Source organism: Haemaphysalis longicornis, unplaced genomic scaffold (genome assembly GCF_048455015.1).
Source record: "Haemaphysalis longicornis isolate Haplotype H1 unplaced genomic scaffold, Haemaphysalis longicornis Haplotype H1 scaffold_6, whole genome shotgun sequence".
NCBI lineage: Eukaryota > Metazoa > Arthropoda > Arachnida > Ixodida > Ixodidae > Haemaphysalis > Haemaphysalis longicornis.
This window is the reverse complement of record NW_027526407.1, coordinates 152,863,425-152,890,425: the sequence shown is the minus strand read 5'-3', so window position 1 is coordinate 152,890,425 and position 27,001 is coordinate 152,863,425. Positions and strand designations below refer to the sequence as shown.

General features: G+C 47.5%; 1 protein-coding gene and 1 long non-coding RNA gene across 2 annotated transcripts in view; one reads left to right on the top strand and one right to left on the bottom strand.

Annotated features, from left to right (window-relative positions):
• Positions 1 to 27,001, top strand: part of LOC144143307 (DNA (cytosine-5)-methyltransferase 3A-like) — a 268,623-nt gene that overhangs the window by 135,332 nt on the left and 106,290 nt on the right. Inside the window, exon 10 of the mRNA XM_077675079.1 lies at positions 23,671 to 23,761. Within this exon, the coding sequence (XP_077531205.1) occupies positions 23,671 to 23,761 (91 nt within the window). The remainder of the gene's footprint in view (positions 1 to 23,670; positions 23,762 to 27,001) is intronic.
• On the bottom strand, positions 735 to 10,483 carry LOC144141990 (uncharacterized). Its single transcript, XR_013316788.1, has 3 exons — positions 9,804 to 10,483; positions 6,942 to 9,188; positions 735 to 1,193 (listed from the first exon to the last, which is right to left on the bottom strand). It is a non-coding gene; the product is annotated as an uncharacterized LOC144141990 (long non-coding RNA).

Genomic DNA, 27,001 nt, shown 5'->3' with positions numbered 1-27,001 from the left:
CGCCACATGATTTATTTATTTTTATTTTTCAACCTGTGGCGTATAGCAACCCCCGAAAATAATTTCTGGATACGCCACTGTGGGAAATATTAGACACCGTAATGCAAGGCTTCAATTTGGACGAAATGGGATTACTCAAATCGTGCAGAACACGGGCACCAGTTGCATTCTTTCGCTGATGCCGCAGTCAGTGGTACACTCCAGACTCTTTGATATTGTGAGATTGAGCTCCATCCCATGAAACGCAAAAAGGGCTATTTTAAATCTAAAAGACATCTACACAAGATGATTCGAACTGCTTAGAGACATCTCGGCCAAGAAGTTATTTATAAAATCCGTCCTGAAGAAGTCTTGTAGCTGTGCTAACGCAAAGCAGCCGTCTATCTGGGTGCTTGCAAGACATCTACAGGACTTCTTGTAGGATGTCTCAGCACCTTCTTGTGGACTTCTATACAACTTCTTTTCAAGGAGTTTTAAGACCTTTTCAAGAGGTTTTAGGAATTACGTTATCCACGTTTACTCAGGCGTTCCTTCGTGGCACCCGCTAAATTCTTTCTCTGTACACACAGGCTAGCCTGAAATATAGCTACGAGCTGTCCCCACAATTGACGCACCCAGCAGCTGCTTTTGGAACACTGACTCGACTGCCCGCTGTTATCCGAATAAATATCTTTGCTTAAGCTGGCACGCAGTTTAAAAGATACTTAATCGGAGAAGGGCTGGTCATTGTTGAGTGTTCTGGAAGCAACCACTGGGCATGTCGATTGTTGACAGCTGGCAGCAACCGGCCTGTGTGAACAGAGAAAGCATCAAGCAGGCAGGACAACTGAAGGTGATGTTAGCGCAACATAAATAGGGGGTATTAGCATAAACTCACAAGAATAGAGTTGCTTGATGCCAGCTAGGTCTCATTTCACATGTTTTGTGTCCTGTGTACAACAAAACGATAAAATCAACCTGTAATCTTTTGAAAACCAAGCTTTATTTGTAGTGCAACATTAGGTATATGCGTTAAAGCAGAAAGAATTACAGGAGAAAGCTCTCACAAAAGAAAGGTAACCGTCAACCCGCTATATACTTATAAGCAGGGATGATAGCTTCATGTGGCAGTCATCAGCAGTCTGGCTTGTTCCCATGAAGTTGAGTGTCCTTGGTTCTTGCCTCCAGCCGTGTTGCCCGTGCCAGCAGGATGCCTGGGTAGAACACAAGGCTCTGTGTCACTTACAATGTGTACCAGTAGTGAGCAGTGAAAGGTATCAGACAGAGCTACTTATTAAATTTCGTTGATGCGAAAGCAAGCCAGACAAATGGTTCGTTGGGGCGAGGACTGTGTTGCACTGACTTCCCTGGCTAACTGATGGGGAATTGGAAATTTTTTCGTCGGAATGGAAATTTCATTGAAGCGGAGTTCGTTGTAGTGGGGTTCGACTGTATTATTGATGGGTATAGGTGCCAGAAAGCAAGTATAACAATTAAGGCTGCAGTAATTTTTATCCTTTACCAAAATGAATGAATTTCCAGGAAGGCAGAAAGGAATGTGCACCAGCAGCTGTAAATTGTCACACCTTGGCATGGACACCAGTATTTCCACTCGTGTGGGGAGTGGGGGAGGGCATGACAGGCAGATAGAGAGGAGAGACAAAGGCATGAGGGGGTATTGATTATGTTTTACGCGCCGACGCTACACAGGCGATGAGGTGCGCCATAGTGGAGGGCCCCAGATTAACATTTTGACCACCTGCATGGGATCTCGAGCACAAGGGCGTTTTTGCTTTCGACCTCCATCAGAAAAGCGGCCGCCACAATTGAGAAGCGAACCGGCGACCTCAGGCTAAGCTGAACAACGCCTTAGCCACTGAGCCACAGCGGCGGGTTGTGGGGTATTAAAAGGACACCGAAGTGAATTTGTCAAGTTCCTGTCTTTTTTGTTTGAACTGCGTATAATGGCTCAAATAAACACACTTTTCATCGTTTATCCTGTCGATAAGGCGGTATTTATTTTATGAGGCCTCAAAGGGGAAAAACTGCCACGCACGGTCTGAGGCAGCCACAGCAACTAAAGCAGTGACGTTCATAGAAGTTACTACGTAATTGGACAATGTCCAAGATTAGTATTTAAACCAGTTTGTTTCGGTTCTGTAAAATACCGTATTTACTTGCATAATTTGCACAGCCTTAAGTTTTGCCAGGTTTACAGAAACAACGACAAAGTTTTGCCAGATTTACAGAAACATCGCTAAAATTGTGAATTTAATATAGAATATACCGCCCAAAAACAAATAAAAATCTTAAAAAAATAAAAAGTGCTATGGGATTTGAGCTTGCGAATTGCATAACAATATACCTAGTGCTCCAGATCACTCTGCCATAAGGCAGTGTTGGCAAGGGCAAAAGTATAATGTATATAATGTATACCCAGTTCACATTTTTATCTAGGTTTGGCATTCCAAGCAGCCCAGGCGACTATTTCTTGAATAGCGCTTGTGCAGTAAGCATCCCTCAAATTTTCACAAATACCTCACCTTTAGTGACTGCCTTCCTTTAGCAGAAAAGCGTTCACAGATGTGTGATCGTGCTGCTGACTGCTTTGTTAGTTTACCCAGCACACAAAAGCGCTTCATGCATCCTGATTTTTCCCAGTATGGTAAGTTCCAGTTGACCCTATTTGCTTAGTAGAATTAAGTAGAATAGAACGCCAGCTTGGGCTAGTTGGTACATTCCGAAAAAGAAAACCGCGATTAAAACGAGGACACAAGAGAAGACGATAGACACACAGGGCGCAGACTAGCAAGTGATTTTTTATTTGAGTGAAAAACACATCATGAAGGAAACTGCGATCTACACATGTGCGATAACCTAGGGCACAGGACTAAGATGAACAACCAAATCACACCCAAAAGTCCAGTCACGAAACCCAATCTCGGTGCTTAGTAGAGACATTGACGGTGAACTGACACAATCTTCGCCTTTTTCTTCAGAATCGCATACTCTGCAAAAATCTCCATCCTGCGCGCACCCCTGTAATGCTTTGTAAATTCGCATGCTTCGAGGCGTGGCGCACAGCCTTTGCAGTCTTTACAGTGGGTGGCCAGGTTGCTGCCGGTAAAAGTGCGGAGGCTGTCGGCGTGTACCCTCAGTCGATCATTAATGCATCGGCCCGTTTAGCCAATGTGCGATCATCCACTGGACAAGGGGGTTTCGTAGACGACGCATGCTTGACAGTTAAAAAAGCGCTTCTCCTGTCTTTTCCAGCACCCCGCATGTCTATTTTCTTCGGTGTTTACACGCTTACACAACTTGTGTAGCTTGTGAGGTGCCGAAAAACAACACTAACCCCCACCTTTTCCCTAGCTTTCTTGATCCTGTGCCCAACGAGGACACAAGAGAAGACGATAGACACACAGGGCGCAGACTAGCAAGTGATTTTTTATTTGAGTGAAAAACACATCATGAAGGAAACTGTGATCTACACATGTGCGATAACCTAGGGCACAGGACTAAGATGAACAACCAAATCACACCCAAAAGGTAAAAGGACGTAAGGTAAAACGGCCATCTTGTCGCCCTTGCCCCATTCGCACGTCGTCTTCTTGGTGCGTGACTCGACAAGAAGCTTCTTGCCAACTGCCAAGATAAGGTGGCAAGGAAACCCTGCTTCCTTCAGTCGCTCCACCTGTGAACAGAAACTCGCCTCAGCTTGGTGTGTGCACGAGCGCTGCAGCGCATTCCCGAGAGCTGACGTGAACTGAAGCAGTCCTTTTTGGATCGAGGGGAATAGATCCAACACACATGGTCACGGTTCACCTTGGGCTCCATATCCAAAAACTGCATCAATCCCCCGACCGGTGCTCCTATTGTTTACGAAGAGACATTTAAGCTGGAACGAAAGAGTTCAAAACACTTTTTCAACTTGATGTGTAGTGCCCTCTGAATTCTCTGAATTGAGCTGCTACAGCACTAGGAAGTCGTCAATGAAGCGGAAAATCTTAGTGACGTTAGTGCAGAGCAACGGAAGCAACTGACGAAGTTTTCTGTCGAAACGTGCGAGTAGGAGGTCACTGAAGTAGGAGGTCACCGAATGGTTCGGGCCTCCGCACGAAAGATTCGGCACAACCGGCGGTTGTGACTTTGCGACGGTGCCAGCGGCCCAACCAGCTGAGCCAATTCAAGCGGTGTGTGGTCGTTCCTATGTTCCTAAGGACGGCGTATGTATAGGGTCGTGTCTTGCCCCAATATTCAGTGACCTCCTACTCGCATGTTTCGACAGAAAACTTCGTCAGTTGCTTCCGTTGTTCTGCACTAACGTCACTAAGATTTTCCGCATCATTGACGACTTCCTAGTGCTGTAGCAGCTCAATTCAGAGGGCACTACACATCAACGTGAAGAAGTGTTTTGAACTCTTTCGTTCCACCCTAAATGTCTTTTCGTAAACAATAGAAGCACCGGTCGGGGGATTGATGCAGTTTTTGGATATGGAGCCCAAGGTGAACCGTGACCATGTGTGTTGGATCTATTCCCCTCGATCCAAAAAGGACTGCTTCAGTTCACGTCAGCTCTCGGGAATGCGCTGCAGCTCTCGTGCACACACCAAGCTGAGGCGAGTTTCTGTTCATAGGTGGAGCGACTGAAGGAAGCAGGGTTTCCTTGCGACCATATCTTGGCAGTTGGCAAGAAGCTTCTTGTCGAGTCACGCACCAAGAAGACGACGTGCGAACGGGGCAAGGGCGACAAGATGGCCGTTTTACCTTACGTCCACAATGTTGGGTAAAGGATCAAGAAAGCTAGGGAAAAGGTGGGGGTTCGTGTTGTTTTTTCGGCTCCTAACAAGCTAAAAAGTTGCGTAAGCGTGTAAACTCTGAAGAAAATAGACATGCGGGGTGCCGGAAAAGACACGAGAAGCGCTTTGTTAACTCTTCTTGAACCGTGCGGTTTTAAAATTTAGACAAGGGAAAAGCACACAAGGACGGGACTCGCGCTTTGTCCCTTCCTTGTGTGCTCTTCCTTTGTCTAAGTTTTAGAACAGCGCGGTTCAAGAAGATGTATAACCAACTAGCCCCCGTTTTAGCCTTGCTTTTTTAACTGTCAAGCTGCGTCGTCTACGAAACCCCCTTGTCTTGTGGGTGATCGTACATTGGCCAAATGGTCCGATGCATTAATGATTGACTGAGGGTACACGCCGACAGCCTCCACACTTTTACCGGCAGCAACCTGGCCACCAACTGTAAATACTGAAAAGGTGTGCGCCACGCCTCAAAGCATGCGAAGTGACAAAGCGTTACAGGGGTGCGTGCAGCAAGGAGATTTTTGAAGCGTACGCGATTCTGAAAATAAAGGCGAAGATTGCGTCAGTTCACCGTCAGTGTCCCTACTAAGCACCGAGATTGCGTATCATAATAGGAGTCTTGGGGGTGATTTTTGGGGTCCTTGGACTACCCTGGCCCTCGCCTTGTTTGTTTATGTGCGAAGTGATTGCACATGGCTAGTGTAGGGTTCCTTGCCCCCCGTGTTGCGCTCAGTCTTTTGGCTGTGGTTTTGGTTGCTTATCTTTGTTCTGTGCCCTAGGTTATCGCAGTTTCCTTCATGATGTGTTTTTTACTAAAATAAAAAATCACTTGCTAGTCCGCACCCTATGTGTCTATTTGTCTTCTCTTGTGTCCTTGTTTTATGCGCAGTTTTCTTTTTTGTACCTTTATTAACTTTGATAAAGCTTCTCCCACCTTCAATTGGCCTTTGATTTTTTCTACTAGCGTACCAGGCAGCGGAGCGCCGCATGTGTGGAGCGAGTTAAAGCTGAATACATTCTACAAACTAACAAACTAAAGGCAGATATTAGAGAGTTTTAGCTGGCCGTTTTTGACGCTCCGCTATGCCCCCGACGTCCCGCTCAGCACAACGGGAGCGTCAGCAGCCGAAAAGCTTTTAGCTAAGCGATAACCGTATCTCCCTCGACAGGGAATGATTCGCGTGACTGGTCGTTTCGCGTGCGCGTGTAAACGAAAACTTCATCCTAAAGGGAACCTAACAATTTGTATTTGGTCGCCCAAACAAAGCAAAATGCCGTTTTTCGTGGCCTCATTTAGCCTTTTTTTGTTTAATGTAGTCGCTGAAATGGTATAATTTTTCTAAATAACAATAAACAAGCCGATAAACTTTGGAACAGCCAAGCCAAGGCTGTCTTTCTCAGCGCTGCATAGAAGCAGTCCCGCGCTTCGGTCGACGTTTTTCGCTTCCGTTCTAAAGATCTTTGAGGTGTGTGGCACCATTGCCTATTCGGAAGCGCTTTCGCGGCTTCGTCGGTCGTGTTTCAACTGAAGAAACGAAGTTCGCCGGAGCGCGCTCGCATTGCGGGGGCAGCCATGTTAAAATTCCGCACGGTAACGTAAGCTGCCGCGACCGTCCGCTAAGAGGCCCCGGTTAGCGGAGCGGGGCCCCGCCCCGGTATCGCCGGTAGCGCGCTAGCGTGCCACGCATGCGCAATGGCGCTCCCGCTTGCTATCGGAGCGGAGCGGACCGTCAGAAACGGTCAGCTAAAACTCTCTATTTCCAGGCACAAACGGGTCATGGCTTAGTTTCAACTGAGCAAACAAGTTAAGACGACCCGCTGGCGGCCAGAAGATTATACGCTGGACCGACTGACTCTGTCGGGGGGTCGGCGAGCCGCACAGTAGTGCAGCCAAACCATCTTGTTTTGATGTCACACAAAATGTCAGGAAATCAGCAAGAAGGATGCGGAGGAAGGCAGCATTTTTTAATTGATTATTTCTACCGAATAAATTCACGCAAATGCCGCGAGTGGTGAAAATATGGCCTAGGGACTCCAGACTACAATTCGCACTAGTATTCCTGCAATATTTACAAATCACTTCAGTGGGGTATAAAAGGGGTATTAAAAAAAAGACGCACACACACATGCACAAGAGAAGATAACAAACAAACAAACCCTCAGTTCCTCAATGTTGTTCCAAATCACCGGGCTGGGAGGCGAAGCGTGGGGATGACTCATGAGGCGTCCAGGTGAGCCCAGGGCCTTGTGGACTCTGTCCCGCTCCCTGGCATAGCCCGGCAGCAACAGCAGCTGGTCCAGCAGCCGAAGATTTCACCGTGTGGCCAGCAGCTCGCCTCCCTGTTGTTAAATCTGGCCACTCTCCATGGCCAGCAGGCAGGGCTGTCAAATACCTCCAGGTAGTGTTTCTCTGCTCGGGAACCCACATGGGGCACAGGACGGCCGAGAGCTGCTGGAAGGGGAGGAAAACAACTAAGAGGAGCCCCAAAAGCAGCATTCTGGGCACACAGAAATGTTTAAACAAGTAAAATGCCTTCGGTACAGACGAGTTTCTGCCGCACAGACGCCTTTTAGCAGTGACTATGAAATGCCTCAGGTCAAGCACCAAAAGAGTTCATGCGATGTGTACATACACCACATGAGCCAACAGATCATGAAGGAACTTGACTTTCATTTAAAAAACGACTATCGGGGTAGCATTCAATTTGGTAGGCTACAGAACTTTTCATAAAACCAGAATGAACGAAACAAAGTCACTTAATGTGGACAGTTTGGTGAACATGAAAACAACATCCTGAAGCTAAAATGACTACATGGCAATAAAACACAATATGACTAGATCCCCTGAAAACACCTTTGAACTTGTTTAAGTAAGCACATAATGAAACGAAATAAAACAGACACTTGTGCTAAACCCACGTTTCTCTGGTTAAATATGCATGAAAGTAGAACTATCGTGACAGGACCAAAGTTGTTTTTTGTGCCATTTTGTCCAGTGCTGCCACCATTCTAGCTTTACCCTCAGCTAGAAGGGACTGCCCGCTTTCGACATACCTGAAGCTCTTGGACTTTATGTCGAGGCTAATTAGATGCTCCGCATTCGCCACCATGTTATTTTTGTGGTCTCCACTTCTTGCTGGAGCCTGTCTCGGGCATCATGACTAGGACCAGCCTTGGCTGGGTCAAGACACCACTGCTTAGCTGCCTGAGCTTTTCAGCCGCAATGCGCTCTTGGCAGTCTTTGCTCGATGTTTGTACTGCTCTCAAAACCTCTGGTGTCACATTGATGTGACTTGCATCTAGGTCAAAGCGCTTGAAGAACGAAACAATGTGCCTGATGCCATTAACAGTTTGTATCGCACACTGAGCCCTTTCATTAAGGTGCCGGCAGTTCTTATTGAAGCCCATTTCCCCAAACGCTTTTCTATGTGGAATGCACAGCAATGCCTTCACTAGCCAAGCCAAGAGAGGGAATTTGGTTTTGTTGTTAGCCTCCTCCTGCTCAAAACTCTGCTGCCAATACTCGTTAATTCGTGTAGACGGATCTGATCAACATGTTCAAGCTGGACGAGCATGTATTCATCCATCAAAGTCAATTCATCACAGGGTTAGATCACTTGCAGCACCCTAAAATGAGCTCTAGAGGACTTTTCTTTCCTCAGCTGTGGGCTTAAGAAGCGCAGGCTCTGCAAAATGACGTCGTTGAAAGGCAGTCGTGCAGAAGGCACTCAGCGCATTTTATGTAAAAACTTCCTTCCATTTCATTTTATGTAAAAGATGCCTTCAACGCCCGTGGCGTAAAGGACTCCTCCCACCAGAGCCAACACATCGCGGAAGCCCGGCGAAACGAAGCTTCGGCACAAGATTAGCGCAGATTGCTTGAAATGAAGGAGGATGTAGCAGGATTTACCTTTCGGCACGGTTAGGCGCAGATATCACATCACTGTTCGTTGCCCTTAAGCTCCCTGTGTCTGGGCTCCCACTGCGGCCGCAGCCAGGCGCCCCGCTATAGCACTCCCCGCACCAGGAGTGAGCACAAGTCGCCCTCCGGGTGCGCAGCAGGGCCACCCGGGCGTAGCATAGCAGGGCACAGTGCTGGGGTCAGGCCCAGGCTGACTACCACCAGCTCGGCTGTGGCTGAGGACACCACGCACTACAGCAGCGCTTGCCGGGTGCCCTCCCCTAGCACGGCACCTGCTGAAGCCGAGCCCTGTTGCTGCCGCACAGAGCCGCCCGAATAGGCCAGGGTGTGGCCCTTCAGGTCATCTCAGACGATGGCCCAGGCCAGCTGAGCTGCCCACAGTAGGGTGTCCGTTGTTTGCTGCGCTTGCCCTGGATTTCCAGCTGCACCTCGGCCACCAGAGCAGGGGACCAACCGGGGCCCTCCCATCCAGAGGCCACCACCTGGGCCATTTTATGATTACTGGACCAATAGGTACAAATAGCAGTTCAGAAGGAGAAAGCACACATATACCTTAGGAAATATGATATAACGGTGTGGTAAACATTGCTAAGCCACAAGTGACAAAGCTCTGAGGTTTGCAAGCCTGTCGAATTGCCCTGCAGCTGGCCCAACTGCAACCACTTGATCTCCCAGGTACGAAGCTGAAATTGAAGCCTTTGTCATCTCGTGCCCTATCATCATTTTGATGCCACTTTAAGCCACTCTCGAGTACATATAACAACCTAGGGCAACCCAATGAACGTAGTTATAAGTATTCCTAGGTGAAACATGAAGACAAGAAAACTAGACACAAGGCAGCTCTATGCAAAACGGTAACACGAAGGGCAGCGAGCACAAATTGCACAGCTTCTCTCTCATTTAGTGCACACAAATCGCATACCACATCCTGCCAAAACCTGATACAACCAGCATAACCGGTTAATTGCACTGTAAACACATCATGGGTCTGCAAGGAAAATTCCAACATCAACATCAGCTATACACAAAAAGTGGTTACCTTCTGTAAATGAGAAACGTCCTAATTGACCCAGTGCAAGCGCGCTTGGCCTACTCACACATGGACAGGTTGATCAGCGACAACTCCTTGGCAGCTTTGTTCACATCCAGGGCTTGAGAAGGCGCCATGAACGCGCCGACCAGATGCCGGCAAAAATGTGAGATAATAAAGTCTACACAACTAAAGCACTGAGCACCAAAGCAGTTTGAAACTTAAGGTAAGCAAAACTTGTTATCTCGAGGTAAATAAGGATGCAGGGTGGTTTTACTGCTCTAACATAAAAATATCCTACTGCACAAGGACAAAAAAAAAGTCAAAAGCTCATTCACCGGCCTTTGCCTGTGAATGAGCTTATCTTATTCAAAAATCTCAAACCTGCTACAGTGAAAGGCTTGGAATGAATAAAACTCTAGGGCAGTGCCTTGAACATGCACACAATATTCTGGGAAGGTCTGGTACTATTCATACTCAATGTGTGCTAGCAGAAGAAAACTACAGTATGTCAGAAATTAGCAATACCATTCCAAACTTTCTTCATAAACACACGTTTGCAGCTAGCTAATATGCCATTATCCTTTTGTAATACTGTTTTATGTGACAGGAGACAACTAAAATGGAACAAGCAGTAAGAAAAATGTGCACTCTATTAGATTCATTTTTAGCTCAGACAGAAATTCACTAAATATGCCCATCATGAATATCTCAAGACAACTGATCACATCAACAATAAATGCAGCATGGAGATATAGTAAAGGTCAGTGGCATTGCAAATTGTCTTAAATTGGCCCCTTTCCAGCTTTATTTTTGGTCCAGATTACAAAATCGCATTACATGCACTTCATACGGGTTTTTGGAAACAGATGGTGTATTAACCCCAACAAATTGTGTTCGGAACAACGACAATTCCTCCATCATTTCTATTCTTTTCTTTGGAGTTATGTGAGTAAGATTATTGTTTGTTGAGTTTTAATTTGTGGACACACCATAATGCGCAACAACTGTCTAGTATTTGTAATGTCCAGTCCATACGCTAAACTGTGCTCTTAAACGCATTGGCCTATGTAGGATTTTATTACATCAAAGGGACCTTACAAACGATTTCTGATTGAGTCTCTGTAGTCACGCGCGTTATCTGCTGGCTATCTTCCGGAGACACATTGGGTACATGCGGACTTGCTACAAACTTGTTGGTTTTTTTTGTTAGTGTCATCTTGGTAGCAGGCGCAACAGACAATGAGTGGAGCCTGGAAGACACTACTACTCTGTCTGGTCAACGTATTCTGACTCAGACGCTTTCTTTTACTATTATTTCTTCTCGGTCAGTGCGCATATATAATCTGAGAATGTGAGCGAAAAACAAGAAAAACGGGGTTACAGCAAGAAAGGCGCCAACTGTAAAAAAAAAGTACAGTTGCTCTCCCCCCCCCCTTTTTTTTCCCTTAATAGCGTATTTACGTTGCACTGCGACATCACCGAAATTTATGTCTCAAAGTTTTGTGCATCACTAGTCCATAAAGGCTGAGCGCGAGCTCGGCTGATAGCCTGTGCATTCGTTGTACTGCTTGTACCGTTTCAACAGTTTTCTTTAACGAGAACGGTAATGATTAAAGTTTGCACGCCAAAGCGTGTACTTCTTCAGAAATTGTGGCGCTGGGCACCGGCGTGTGCTGCGCACAGAATTCGCCAAACTACGGTACTGTGCAGTGATAGCTCATTCAGGACGACCGCAAGAAACTACTACTTATCACGCTAGTAGCTACTCACCTTTGTTCGTGCTGAGTCGTTTCCGGACGCTTGGGGAACCGTGGCAGTTTTCACGCATACAAAGGCTTGAGCAAGGTATTTTGGAGATGCATTTAAAACACCGTTTACCTATTTACTCTCTCAAAAGCATTTTTCGCGCAAACAACCTTACAAACGCAAGAGGAACTCATTGGAACGACAAACGCGATCAACAGTTGTTGTGTTTGAATTGAAGCCTTGAAGCGACAGAGGAAGCCCTGGTGGTGCTACCAAAAACGCATAAACTAAAGAGTAAAATATTTTTGCATAATAAAAAGCAAAAAACGTTTTGTAAGCCAAATTTTTTTTAAATGCAATAAATTACTTCTTTACTTGCAATTTCTAACGGCTTTTTATCTTTTTTTTTTTGAGTGACCGCTCAGCGCGCGGTTTTTGAAGTTTGCTGCGGTTCGGTTCTACAATTTTGGATTTGATCAATAGGACTTGTGCGGCTTGTGCCTGTAAAATGCTTCTTTAAGTCTTCGGTACTTTTCCCATGCGTTATCGGGCACTCTGACTATCTTCGGCACTGTGTGGAGCAAGGAAGCAACGAGTTATTTTCCAGAAAGGAATAGGGTCGTCTGCTTCGCTGAACGCTAGCGAGCCTTTTTGGTAGAAAAAAACTTTCGTTATCCCAAATGTTCCAAGTTGGGTGCATAGCTGTTCATTTTTTTAGCTCCGGAAGATGCTGCTTGATGTGTGCATTGTGAACGCCGGCCTATGCCATAATCACTAGCTAATCACTAGCGCCACCTTTAGTGCCATTACGCCGACACAGCTCCAGCCCAAGCGAGGTCTGGGACGCGCTCGTTAGTTCACGTGGTTCACCAGTTCACTGTTGTTCCGTTGCACAAAACATTGCAGTCCGATTCGCCTCGCCATGCCGCTTCAATGCTCCAGTCTTCACGCCCAGCCCTCACATCTTGCGCAGTCGATGCCTGAGCCTCTGTGCAACCACGCAGACACGCAAGTACGCCAACCCGGTAACTAAGCCGGCCTTCGCCGTTGGACCAGTTCGACAGCCAGTGCGCCATTTTGTCTTCCTCGCCCAAGCGTTTTGCGCCGTTCAATCGCTCGCCTCCTTGTGCGCGTCTGCGCTTGCTTGCTGGCGGACGCTCCAGCAAGATTGTGTTTTGTGTGTGACCGCCTGCGTGTATCCGGCTCGGCGGAATATCATGCCGGGAATTGTGTGGGAGCGGTTCGTCTCAGTGACGATGTCGCTCCTATTCATCGACCTCATACAGAAAAGCGCTAACCACATGGAGCGATTTTTCCAGCGACGCGACGAGCGACGCGACTAGGATCCGCAGTCGCCGACCCGAAGTCGCTCGCCGAGGCAACCACATGAAAGCGACGGCTCGAGCGACTGAGCATGCGACTGAGGATGGCGATTTCAATGTTTCCGCACTGCGCATAGTAACGCGCTTGGTACGCTGGTTGTTTGCAAACCTTTTTTTGTTCATTTGTCATAAAAAGCATGACTAAAAAGTATTACGCCTTTCAACCTTGCTTTTTGCACTTCATTGCATCTATAAAACTGGTTTGGGTTAGCGATAGCGCACGCGTTTCCTTCTGCGCCTCGATTCTCGGCTCCAACATGAACGCCGTGAAGAATTCGCTTTCTTGACATTGTTTTTCCCACACGGGTCTCACCGAGTGTGAGCGGGAGCCTTCTTGCTTCTGCTTCAGCCTGTACTGCACCGCAAACGTCGTCTGCGTGGATTTGCAAAATCTTCCCCCCGTTCTCTTCCAAAACCGGAGATTGCGTGCTTACGTAGGGGCTCTCCTATTGGCTAGTCGCTGAGGCCACTTCCGGGATGCGAGCGACTGTTTCTGGCGGCCCAGAACCGAGCGATTCGATGAGCGACTTGGTCCGCGGCGAAAAGTAGTTCGTCGCTGGTCGCGTCGCTCCCCAAGTCGCTTGCAAAATCGCTCCATGTGGTTCGGGCTAAAGAATCGGCACGGCGACAGCTGGACACTGCCGGTTTTAAAGAAGAGCTCATTCGGCGACTGGCAGCATGAAGCTAGCCCCCCGGTTGAAGCGAAGGCTTCTGCCTCGTCCGCCGCGGTGCCTTTGACGCTAGACCCAGCCACGGTACTTAGCCTTGCCAGACACAGTGCCAAAGACTGCCTGCAACATGATCCGTTGCCTTTGCCAGAGCACTGTGTTAGTAGCCCAAACATTGCCCTCAAGAAGTGCCCCTGTCGCATGGCACCGTCGCATCCGACGCGGTGTTCGCGCGCCATCATCCCAATATTCCATCGTCCCGCTTCGCAGCCAGCCCACTCCCAGCCAGCACGCAGTTATAAGAGGTACATTGGCCACACAGAGCTGTTTTTGCTTGCCACAGCGATGATCTTGACCATATCACTGATATGAAGCTCCGTGTTTACCTGCTAGCGCGTTGCCCTACAGTCGGAGCTCATACCGGTACGATGCAGAAGGCAAGCAGTTCCTGAAAACTCAGGGGCCCTAGTGAACCGTGGCTTTCAAAGGGGAATGTAATGAGCTACAATCAAAGCCATCATCCGTTCCTTGCTCATCGCAGCCAAGCAACCGCTAACTCTACAGCTTCTGTGCGAATTCAAAACGAGTAAAGGCCAGGAGCTTCCATTCAAACAGTATGGCTTCTGTGGCCCCTCCGCTTCCTTCTGAGCCTCCCGGATGCCGTATGCTCGACACGGTTGGGTGGCGAAACCAAGTTCTGTCAGGCCAATTCTCACAAAGGAAGTCAAGCACATACAGAATTCCTTCAACAGCCAGAAAGAGTTCATACCGTCGGTGAACCACCTGCCAACTACTTTCAGCCCAGCCAACAGCAAGCCCAGCATGCCGAAAACTTTGTCCATGGACAGAAAAAGTGAATAACGCTCGTGAGCCAGCCACCTACAGGTTCCAAGCCCGTCAACAGCGCCAACCAGCCGCGACCTGTGCAGCAGCCAATGCCCAACTCGAGCCATCTGTGGTGCCATAAGAGACCAAGGACAAGTTGTGCCGCACCTGGCTGACCACTTCGTAAGTGGCATCGATGTACTTCAGCTGGACAAAGCCCATGCCTGAAAGTTTTGCAGCAGCACCGACCATTCAGCATTTGGCTACAAGACGAGCAAGGACTTCCTGCGTAGCAATTGTGGCATACTGTGTGCCACATGCAGCTCCATGCAACTGTTTGAGAGGGTGTCGGCAACCTCCTGTCCAAGGACAACTGACACGCCTCTCACGAACCTCGAAGCCAAGGCTAAGGCCCTTACCACGCTTCAGTGTGCATGAAACTGCCAGTGCAAGGAAGCAGGACAGTGTACACTCACCTCTGCAGTCAGTGCAGCCACAGCTTAAACGGTACAATGCGCTTATTGGCTGTCTAACCACCTAGATGACTTGGTGCATGAGTGAAGCGTGAGGCAGTGTTTCCCCCGCGTGTATGAGTGTGTGTGTTGTGGACAATGCGGCTATTACTGTCCTCGAGACGTGGTCAACCAAACTGGGGCGAGGTGCGAACAGCCAGCCACATGTGCTGTAGTCATCGGGTGATCACTAGTGTCACCTTCAGTGCCATTACGCCACGCAGCTCCAGGCCCATGCGAGGTCTGGGACACGCTTGCTTGTTTGTGCTTCATTTGTGCCCGCCTCTGGTGTGGTCAATCATGTTGTATAATGTACAAATAAATGCTTTCCTTTAAATAACTCCCATTCGCCTCGCCATTACACCTGAATGCCCCAGCCTCCACGCCCAGCCCTCACAGTACCGCATACGGTGCAATTCATTAATTGCAAGGAGGACCAGAGATAGCGCACATAAAAGTAATGTGGTTTTAGCAGCACAATTTACAACAGTCAAGGCCTAAACCTAAAAAATAGCTGCAGTGATTTCATTGAATCGGCAGATTTGACAATCCACGGCGGGTAAAATGGATCACAAAGAAAGAATCTGGCTTGGATGTTTTTAGAAAAGCATAGTAGAGATAGAAAATGGAGGTGATTTCTTGCTGAATGGATGTCGCGATTTTTTACTATAGAAGTGTAGAGCATGTGTGCTTAAATTTGTTTTGAGATGGGGCGTGTTCAGACGTATTTAAGCGCAAATGTCAAGGAAAGCATTTCTAGTAAATTTATCATGAGTGGTTTTCAAATGTCAAGACACGTAAAAAACAAATAGGCTCGGGTAACACTTCTTTACCATGTCTCCCGATAAACCTCTCTCAAGCGACGTTTTTAAAACATCTTGGTGTAGCATATGCTTGTGTTGTTCTCAGCAAGACATCTTTTTTACACGTTTACAAATAAACTTCTCAAACCTGCTAGCAGTAAACGTTTGCAAGATGTCTTCACGTAGAGGTAGACGATTGTAGCTGTGTCAGGCTGTTTCAAGACGTCTTCAAGACAACTTGTGTTTCATGGGATGATCAGTAAAATCTCACAATATCAAAAGTCTGGAGGTCACAGGGTCCACGGACGAAATAATTGAGGCTTCCGTAAATTTTGACAAAAAAAAAACCTTGCATAGATAAGGACAAAAAAAGGAAATAAAAACACGAGGTCTTGTTTATTCCTTTAGTCGCCCAGTGTACGTGCAGTTTTTTTGTCAAAATGGGCGAAAGAACCAGTTAGCCCAAGTTCCAAATTTATTAGAAATAATTGAGGCTACCGATGCCGGTATCGTTTATGTGTTTTCAAGAAGCATTTAACAAGGCACACCACACGCCGTATGCCATGGCCGCGATGTGGTTAAGTTTATATACAGCCATGGCGGGCCCAGTTTTTACCCGCTGCACATTTTGGTTTAACATAATACGTTTATAAAGCTGTATAATTGGTCCTGACCCTACTAAGTTCGGTGGATAATTTTGTGGTCCACGAAGTCGCCTTAACACGCCGACTGCAATTATTCCAAACTGACATCCGCCAATCCCAGTTTAGAGTCGCGTCAGTATTTTATGTCTGGACGTGCACGCCTGTGTTTCCGTGAGATAGACAACCGCTCAGCACCGTTGGTATCGTCGTGAAAGCTGAGCTTGATAGAAAAACGCTTGGGAAATTTTCACTGACCATTTTCGCGTCGAGTAGGCAGCAGAGCACTTCAGTGCCTTAGCCATTAAAATGTCGCGTATGTATTGTCTTCGTTTAGCTTCGTTCCGGGCCCTCGCGCGTACAACGGCGCAGGCGTCGCGCTACACAGCAAAACAGTGCGGGTTGTGTGCCTAGCTATGGAGGTAGCATTTCTGATACAGGCGAAATACGAAAGCGTCACTGACGTCTCTGGACACGTTAAAGAACCACAGTTGAACGAATTTTACCATATTCTCTACACGGCGGGCATTACCACGTCACACCTTGGGCGATTTACACTGCTCAAGCAACATTTTATGCTACGCGTAGGCTCTTCGGCCCAAAATGGCGAGTGTGTGCGTTTGAGACAACTATTTATTTTAAAAGGCGGCAAAGTAACTACACTCTCGGGAGTCGTTCGGATGAGCAAAAAAAATTATTCGCAATAGAAGCGTTTCGACAACGATCTCGGAAGGGTCGCACAACCGCGTCCTCGCTGCTGTTCCGCGGACTGCTGCAGTTTCTATGAGTAAAAAATGAAAGTTGCCCAAAATTACTTGCTGTCGACAGCATTTTCAATCTGTCTGTGCCTATCCGCAATTAAAAAACTTCACGTACACACCGCTCCACCGAACTATCCCACAGCACCTGCATTACGGCTACCGTAGCTCGGCAAGCAGACAGGCCCTCGTGGCGGGGCGCACTCTGGCGGCGATCCGGAGAAGCGCCTAGAGCGGCGAACAAGATCTGGCCGCGCCGCTGCGCGCAGTGTCAACACCTAAATATTCTTACACCGTGACTGTGACTTACGAAACTTGCAAGCGAAAGTACAGAAGGGGGAACCGCTGAGTAACCATAGCTGAAGAGAGTGTAATTTTTTCTCAAAGCAAGTATTTGCGCAATAACTAAGATTTATTCCATTGGATTTGTAAAGTATTCATTGAGGTTTAATAAAAGTTGTACCTGAAGCATTGAGAAACTCTTGGCAAGATGTGCAGTATATGCCTAACGGTGCAGTATATGCTCAGAAGATGTGCAGTATATGCTCACTCACAGTATGTATAATGACATCAATAGCGTTCAAAAAGAAAAATAGCGAAAACTTTACCAAAGTACTAAAAGCTGTGTGTTGTTAAATCTTATTTATACAGAAGAGATAAGTAGGTTAGGAAAAAACTGTTAAAAATGAACAAATTTGTGAAACACTTTTCAGAAAGTAGGAACCGCCACAAAGGTAGTGAATATGAGCGGTAACTTTTTGAGCAGCCGTTAAATCGTTAACTAGAAGATGAAATTGTAATCGACATAACCTATTAGTTTAACTGTGGGCGACAGCGACAAGCGATGAACTAGTGCTGTTGCTAGGGGACTCCGTGGCTCACTTTTGTCACATCAGCAGCACAGGCTTGGAATCTGAAAGGTCAGCCTGTGTTTGCATAAAGATACACTTTTATCACAAATGTCTGCCCAGGCCCTCTATTTATTTCTTTGGACGGGTGTTATGACGGCTTCGTCGGAGGGGACTGCCATTTTCGGGTCGATTCTTCTCATCTTCTACACCTGAGCCACCCCGTTGCATTTTAAGTGTTTTCTTTTACCTATGTCGTCATTGCCCAGGAGTGGTATTGCGATGGGACTGCTAATGTCTGTCGGACGCTCCTAGCTCATTTCCGTGAAGGCAACGTCAGTGAGTCATGTAAATAGACGCGCAGTTGGGTGAACGCAGCCGCGGATAGCGGATATGCAAAACAGTTGCCTAGTTCGGCGGCGTTTTTAGAGGAAGCACAAGAGGAAGACCGGCGCAGTCTCTGAGTTTTGCATGAGGTGCATCATGTGCAAGCTGGAGGGGGTAGAAGTTGTCCTGAGTGGACTCTTTAGTGGAAGTTCGTCAGTAGGCTTTCGGTGTGACGACCATTACCTTTCCTTGTAGATCGTCTGCCTTGTTTCTAGCAATTCTTTCCTCCATGGTTGTCGTCAAAGGGCTGCATGTAACCATGTCTTCTTTTCATTTTTTTCACTACGTCTTCAGTAGCTTGTCTATGAAGACGACTATGTCTTTCTGCTGGTTTTTCATATAAAATCGAGGGTTGGGCGGACGGCCGTCTCGTCAAGAAAAGACATGGTAATAATAACAAGTGGCACCGACGAAGAATGTTTAAATCCTAAAAACACGTTTCGTCTCCCATACGGGTGCAATGTTCACAATGGAAAGTGGTGGCGAAGGTTATCTGCTTATGTTTGCTTCAAGATGTTGTGTAGGTAAAATGCATACAGTGTGAGAAGTTGCCGTCATTGCGAATAAGTGTGTGCTCCCTGGTCGTGATTGTCACGTATTTATGATAAAGCCTTGAGGTGTAATTCCTCTCTTTTCCGATTATTTTCACATTGGCCCAATTTATTTCATGGTGAGTTGCTTCCGCGTGTTAGGCGAGAGCGGTACAAGACACGTTCTTCTTTCTTACACGGTACACGTGCTACTTGAGCCTTTGCTGAAAATTGCCTCTCTCGCTGACATATCTTCGGTCGCAGCCTACGCACGGAATGCTGTAGATAACGCCTGGGAAGATTTCCTGAGCTAGATTGTCCTTCACGTTCAACAGGGAGTGCCGTAACATTTGTGTTGGCACGTGTGCTACCTGTACACTGTAGGGGCGCACAACGCGTGCCAAGTGTTAGTTAATTTTAGGTTCATACAGTACAAGAGCACCACGATTAGGACGCGTGTTGCTGGACAGCGCAGGACGTTCTAGCTGACGTTCCACGGAGTGCATAAATGAGTCAGGGTAGCCACTTCCAGAGAGATCTCCATGCACGTGCTGTATGTCGGCGGCGACATCTTCCGGTTCCTTGTAAACCCTGTTCGCATGGCTTACAAGCGAGGCGATTACAGTCCATTTGTGGGAGGCTGTCACAGACTGAAAATGGCGGAGCGACCCTTATGGGTGCTCTTTCTGTACACGCTGAACGTGAAGGATTTTCCTTCGCGCTTTAGCAGAACGTCCAGGAACGGAAGATCGCCTTGCTGCTCCTTCTTTACGGTAAACCTGATTGTGTCATCCGTGCTGTTCAGGTGCGCTGTAAACGCAGTCACTGCCTCCTCCTTGATCACGCTAAAGCGAACGTCTACGTAACATAGAAAGGTTTTGGGAACAGGCAGGAAGGAATTGTGTGCACGTTGCTCAAGCGACTCCGTTCGTAACATTTCTGCAGTGACAGATACAGCTGTGCCCATCGCTGTCCCGTGAATCTGCTTGTAAAACGGGTGCTCGAAAGTGAAGTACGTGTTCTCGGGGCAGAACCTCAGGGGCCGTCGCAAATCAGGGAGTCAAATAGGTGTGCACTCCGGCAAAGATGCGTCTATTTTGATGGCTGCAACACATGCGTCAACTTCCAAGTTCGTTGGTAGAACCGTGAACAGGGACTGGATGTCAAAAGACACCAGAGTGTCACCATCTTAGAGGGCGATGTCCAGTCTCTTGTCTATGAAGTCTCCGGAGTGAAGGACGTGCGTTGCGCTGTTCCCTACAAGTGATTTGCAGCACGAGGTGCAGGTACCTTGTTAGCTTGTGGAGGCCGGAGCGAGTGTAATCCACGATAGGGCGCATTGGTACTTGTGGCTTATGGATTTTGGGTAATATATAAAGGGCTGGCGCAGATGCGTTATAACACAGCAGGCGGTAGTAGAGATTCTTGTGGTGAGGTGGTATGCAATGGAATATGTCAGATAGGAGCTTTTGGAAGTTCCGTTGCAGCTTCGGTGTGGGGTCCTTCTCGAGAGGTTGGTACGTGCTACTGTCTGAGAGTAGAGCCATCATTTTGGACTGGTACTCCGCCCTGTCAAGCAGTACTGTAGCGTTGGCTTTGTCAGCCGGGAGCGCCACAGTCTCTGAGTTGTTCCGAAGGCGTTTGATCGTTGCTTGTTGTGCCGAGGAGAGCAGCGAAGGAGACGTTCCTGCCAGAACCTGTGATAGAACGCCAGTCGCACCAGTGCATGCCCCGTCACAGCTAGACGGTTCGACATGCATCAAAGCGTTTTTTACGGCACGCGTGTATGCACGTTGCTCATGTCACGTCTTGAAGCGAATATAACCGGATAACTTTCGCCCCCACTTTTCATTGTAAACAAGGCATCTGTACGGGAGCCGAAACAACTTTTTTCGATTTTAAACAATCTTGGTCGGCGCCAGTTTTTATTGTTGTCATGCATTTTCCCGTGCAGACGGGCTTCCGTCCAGCCTCGATTTCATCAACTTATGCCATGCGTACGGCCAACCCACCATCACTCAGACTCGCCAGCACATCTCCCTCACCAGCTGAGTTGCCACCTTCAAACGGCACCTTAACATCAACGTGACGTGCAAAGCGCGCGGGCGGTTTTATTCCGCGATCCCTGCGTCTTAACAGACCTGTGCCTACCATCTTCGGGAACAGCGTTGTTTTCACGGCGGAGCATCCGCTGCTACAAGCCAGAATTTTGCAGTGCAGACAATCTTTCTTTGCCCGTCGTCCACTAGAGCACCAGTTTCCGGAGGATTTCGTCAGCATTCAGCTGCATGCCAACTTCAAGGTAAAACTGCAATACCGCCGTGCTGAACAGAGCCAAGAGTACAGGCTCGAGAGGCGTAACCATGGAAATCCGGCCGTAGGTTAAAACTTGGCTGCTTCTACTGTGCACAACTTATCGGCACACGACCTGGATCCCGCTGAACTATCCGTTCTAAGCCTCAGGCTCCACGTCAACGCGGATGCTGCGGAGGACCTAAAACGGTTGATGTTTACTGTGGAAAACGCGGTGATGCAGGTCTAACCCTCTAGACGTGACGAGGCAAGCACTCGTGCAATAGACGTTCTATTGCAGTTATGGCCAAGAACGTCGCCTTCACTGCTCTCCTCCTCAGAACAAGCAGCGAATAAATGCCTCCGAAAGAACCTGAAGATAGTGGTGCTGCCAGATGACAAAGGCAACGCTACAGTACTCCTTCAAAGTGCCGAGTACCAGTCCAAAATGATGGCTCTACGTTCAGTCAGTAGCACGTACCAACGCCTTGAGAAGGACCTCAACCCGAAGGCGCAACGGGACTTCCGAAAGCTACTCTCGGACATATTTCGTTGCGCACCGCGGCACCACAAGAATCTCTACAACCGCCCGCTGTGTCATAACGGTTCTGCACCGGCCCTTTACAAAATACCCAAGGCCCATAGGCCAGCAGTACCAATGCGCCCCATCGTGAATTACACTAGTTCCGCCCTCCACAAGCTGCCCGGGTACCTGCATCGCATGCTGTGACACTTGCAGGGAAAAGCACAACTCAAGTCCTTTACTCCAAAGACTTCATAGGCAAGTACGAGACATTGCCCTAGAAGATTGCGACATTCTGGTGTTTTTTGACATCCAGTCCCCGTTGACGAGCATACCAACGGACTTGGCACTTGAGGCATGCGTCGCAGCCCTCGAAAGAGACGCAACTTTGCTAGAGCGCACGCCCATTGAAGTCCCGGATTCGCGGCGGCTCCTGAGGTTCTGCATCGAGAACACATACTTCAGTTTCGAGCGCAAAATTTATAAGCAGGTACACGGGACAGCAATGGTCGCAACCGTATCAGTCACACCAGCAAATCTTACGATGGAGTCGCATGAGCAAACTGCACCCAATTCGTTCCGTCCTGTGCCCAAAACCTTTCTACATTACGGGGACGATTGCTTCAGTGTGATCAAGAAGGAGGCAGTGACTGAGTTTCCAGCGCACCTGAACAGCATGGATGAAGGAAAAAGGTGTAACGTAGAGGAGGAGCAGCCTGGCGAGCTTCCGTTCCTGGACGTCCTTGTAAAGCGCGAAGGAAAATACTTGACGTTAAGCGTGTACTTAAAGACCACTCATACGGGTCGCTACCTGCATTTTACGTCTGCGAACCCTGCCTCCGACAAATGGTCTGTAATCGCCTCTCGTGTAAGCCTTACGAAGACGGTTTGCAAGAAACTAGAAGATGTCGTTGCCGACATACAGCACGTGCATAGAGATCTCTCTGTAAGTGGCAACCCTAACACGTTTTTGCGCTCCGTGGAACGACAGCTAGAACGTCCTGCGCTCTCCGGCAACACGTCGCCCAATCGGCGTGATCCGATACCGTCGGTACCTGGAATTAGCGAGCGCTTTGCAGGTGTTCCGCGCCCCTGCACTCTACAGGTAGCGCGCGGGCCAACAAAAAAGATATGGCACTCCCTGGTGAACGTGAAGGACAAGCTCACAGAGGACAGGCGTTATCGACAGCATTCCCTGCGCAGACTGTGACTGAAGCTACGCCGGCAAGACAGGCAATTTTCAACAAAGGATCAAGCAGCACATGTACGACGCAAGAAAAAAGAACGTGTCGTCTATCGCTCTTGCCGAACACGCAGATGCCACTCGCCATAGGTTAGGCCGATGCGAAAATAATCGGAAAAGAGAAGAATTGCACCTCACGGCTTTCTCTGGAATCCCTGGCAATCCAGACCTTGCAGCACGCACTTAATAGCAAGGACGGCAACTTCGCGGGTGTGTACGCACGTTGCCTACGTCACATCTTGAAGAAACATAACCGAATAACTTTCGCCCCCCAACAAAACACACATCCGTACGGGAGCCAAAACGTCTTTTTGGACTTCAAACATTTTTGTCCGGTTCCAGTTTTTATTGTTGTCATGTTTTTTCATACGCAGTTCACCTCTCAATGCTCGTGTATGCAAAGAATCCCACCTAGCATCCAGCTTGAATATTCAAGTACTCTCCATAGCTGTCTGTGGGTTGCGGTTTCCCAGTGACTTGACAAAAACTAGAAAAAACTCTATTGAGAGCCCACTGGAAACAAACAAATGGCTGAAAAACGGCAATAGTTTAAAAGGCATAACCACCATTTTCTTCTATTCTTCTGAATGAACTGTTTAACACTTCAGAAAATGTTAGGCTTCTGATATTGTAGATTGTAGATCTACTTACGTATTGTTTGAATACATCAGGGCATATAAGGCTGCTGTGATCAAGCTTCATATGTGTCCGTGTTTCCGTTATGTTGGATGAATCCTTCTGATGGGGTTCTTCCGGTGCACTTTACACTGCAGGTCCGCAGCCTGTGCCCCATTGACTTGCTGATTGCGGGGTCACCTTGCAACGACCTATCGCTGGTCAACCCCGACAGGAAGGGACTGTACGGTGAGTCGTTTTCTGCGTATGTGACAGCATTTATTCACAGTAATGTTTGTCATAGGAGTTTCTTCGGACACTCACACCTAAGCGTAATGGGGGCTTCAATATTTTGACAAACGTAAGTCGTTCAACCAACAACATGAAAAATTACTGGCATCATAACTGTCATCATTAGAAAATTGCTTCAAAGATGTAGCTGTATCCCAAGTAGTCCTTCGTAAAATTTCTTTACGATCTTTTATTGCGCAAACCAGTGAATGCTCTTGAGGAACACTGGAACTCGCTGAAGTCATATTTATAGCTGTAGGGTGCAGTTTAACCTGTAGCAGCATCAACGAAGACGAAGACGACGAAGCACCACTGTGAGGCTCACTGCTCGAGCCTGGTGGTGCATGCGGTCAGTGCTCCCACGAACTCCGGGCGTTCGACCAGGCATAGCTGCCACTCGCATGTCAGCTGCTGACGTGTTCAAATTGTATATGTTGTTCTGTGGCTCGGCGTATTCTTTGCCTCGTGTTGTCGCAAACCTATTGCAGTTTAACTTATTCTCTCAGTGTTTAGCCAAAGGTTTGTACCTTAGTCTCTTCTGAAGTAAGCAGTAGAAAAAACACCATGTGCCATTTGCAGCTGACACACCATTTCACAAACTCAAAGAACATTGGTTGGTGCTGTCTCGTCACCATTATGTTTGCTGTATACACTAAATATCAGGTGTGGGCACATATATTCACACATTATAGATGAACCAGGAACGTGGGGGACAGAAGACTTCTAAATTATGTAGTGCCTCTTTCCACTCTATTAAGAATGTTGACCAGCGAAGCTGTGCTCAGTGCAAGGAGTGCAAAGCACAAGGCATGTTTGTTATTTGCAGGGGCATACCTCCCTTGCCAATTAGCTAAGCAAAATTTGAAAAAAATGGAGCTTTGTTTTGTCAAACAAAGATGGAGCTGTTTGATTCCCTCTCATGTCGGCATCTTCCTGTCGGTGTATGATGATGATAATTGAGTTTTTATGGCGCAAGGCCGACTAAAGGCAAAGAGCGCCAGAGAAAAGGTTATTTAATGAAGTGAAGTGGTTACCACAAAAAGGTAGGTAAAAAAAATGTGTAAACCGAGCATAGTAAAATTAGTTAAAGATAATGGTGATGGCTGGTGTATGGGGGTCAGTTTTGATTATGCGAGATAGGAAATGAGGTTTAAAAACGTAATGTCTGAGAAACACTCAAACACACGTTTCACGGAAACCATGGCATCGTCACCCAGAAACAGCGATGGATGTAGGGGATTATGTTGTCTGTAGAGTTCTCTGAAGCGTTTGTGTCGTGTTGTGTGAAGTGTCTTGCATGTGATTAGTATGTGCACTACGGATAGGGCCTCTCCGCACCTGCTGCACTGGGGTCTAGAAGATCCCGTGAGCAGATACGAGTGAATTGCATGGGTGTGCCTTATCCGCAGCCTACCCAAGGCGACTTGCATGTCTCTGTTTTGTGAGTCAGTGGTGTACCGTCCCAAGTGTGGCTTTATTACATGTAGTTTGTTGTCTGTGTGTTCATTCCAGTGGGTTTGCCATGTTCTCCGGAAGTGTTGTGTTATGTGTGGCTTGAGGTCTGTATATGGTACGGTTGTTATGTCTACAGTGTTCGTGAGTGCAGCAGCAGCGGCCCTCTCGTCTGCCAACTCGTTCCCAGAAATCCCAGCGTGTCCTGGGATCCAGCAGAGGAGCAGCTGATGCTTCTGCGCGTACACAGACATGATGGTGTTGAATACAAGATTAACTATGTGGTTTTTGGGGGGTGTATGCGATTATACTGCGCGAACAACACTCAAGTAATCTGTGTAGATGATAGACTGCGGAATTTGATTTTCAAGTATGTGTCGTACAATCAGTAAAATTACATACGCTTCTGCTGAAAAAATTGTTGTGTGCACGCTTATTGTTCTGGCTGCATTGAACTTCGGACCATGAGCAGCGCAGGAGACCATAGTGGAGGTTTTAGAAGCGTCACTGTAAAAGTCTGCAAGGGGGTATTTAAACTGCAGAGACAGAAAGTGCTGCAGTATTGCAGCTCGCGGTACCCGATTTTTGTCAAGTTTTATAAACGAAAGGTCACAGGACACAGGGCGAACTTGCCAAGGCAGTAAAATGTTTCAAAGGGGAGACCTGTACACATCTAAAAACGAAGCGCTGAGATCCGAGGCTCGCTCTCTCACTCTAAGTGAAAAGGGCAGAGGAATGGATGGGTGATTTATAAAAAGCACAGATCTGGATGTGTTGTTAAGACAGGATAAAAAGGATGGGTATGCAGCGATGAAATTTTAAAAGCATAAAGTAAGTCCACATACGTCCATTGGTTCGCAAGGCTCCACTTATTTCACTTGACATACAGACTCTGGACAGGGCTAGTGCGAAAAGCACCCGATGCAAGCCGTAGCCGAAAGTGGATCACTGGTTCAAGCATTCCCAACGCTGTTTTCGTCGCCGACACATATACTACACTGCCATAGTCTAAACTAGAACCAACCAAAGCAGTATGGAGCCGTAGTAGGAGTTCTTTGTCAGCCCCATAGGATTGGTGGGAGAGAACCTTATGAATATTCATTGTTTTCAGACATTTATGCTTACGTTTCTTGATATGTGGGATGTATGTGAGTTTGTGGTCAAACACCACACGTTAAAACGTGTGCTCCTTGTTCACAGGAAGCGACATGCCATTAAGAGTAATGTCTGGGTCTATATGGACCTCACGCTTCCTGGAGAACACAACGCAGGAGCTTTTTACAGGATTCAATTTAAAACCATTCTTGTCTGCCCATCCGGCAAGTTTCTTGACGCCGAGCTGGACTTGACGTTCGCATATTCACATATTACATGATTTAAAAGATAACTGCACGTCATCTACATACATGGAATAAGATATTGTTGGTGGCAGTGCTTTTTTAAGAGAGTTCATCTTTACTATGAATAGAGTGCAACTCGAGACGGCACCTTGCGGCATGCCATTTTCTTGAACGTGAACCTTTGAGAGTGCACAGCCAAATCTTACTCGAAACGTCCTCTCTGACAAGTAACTAATAAGGGTGTTCAACATGTTACCCAAAACACCGAATAACTTGAGGTCACTAGGGATCCCATGACGCCAAGCGGTGTCGTAGGCCTTCTCGAGGTCGAAAACACAGGTAAACAGTACTGATTATGCGCGAAGGCATCCTTGATGTATTAGTCAAGTGCTATCAGTTGATCGTT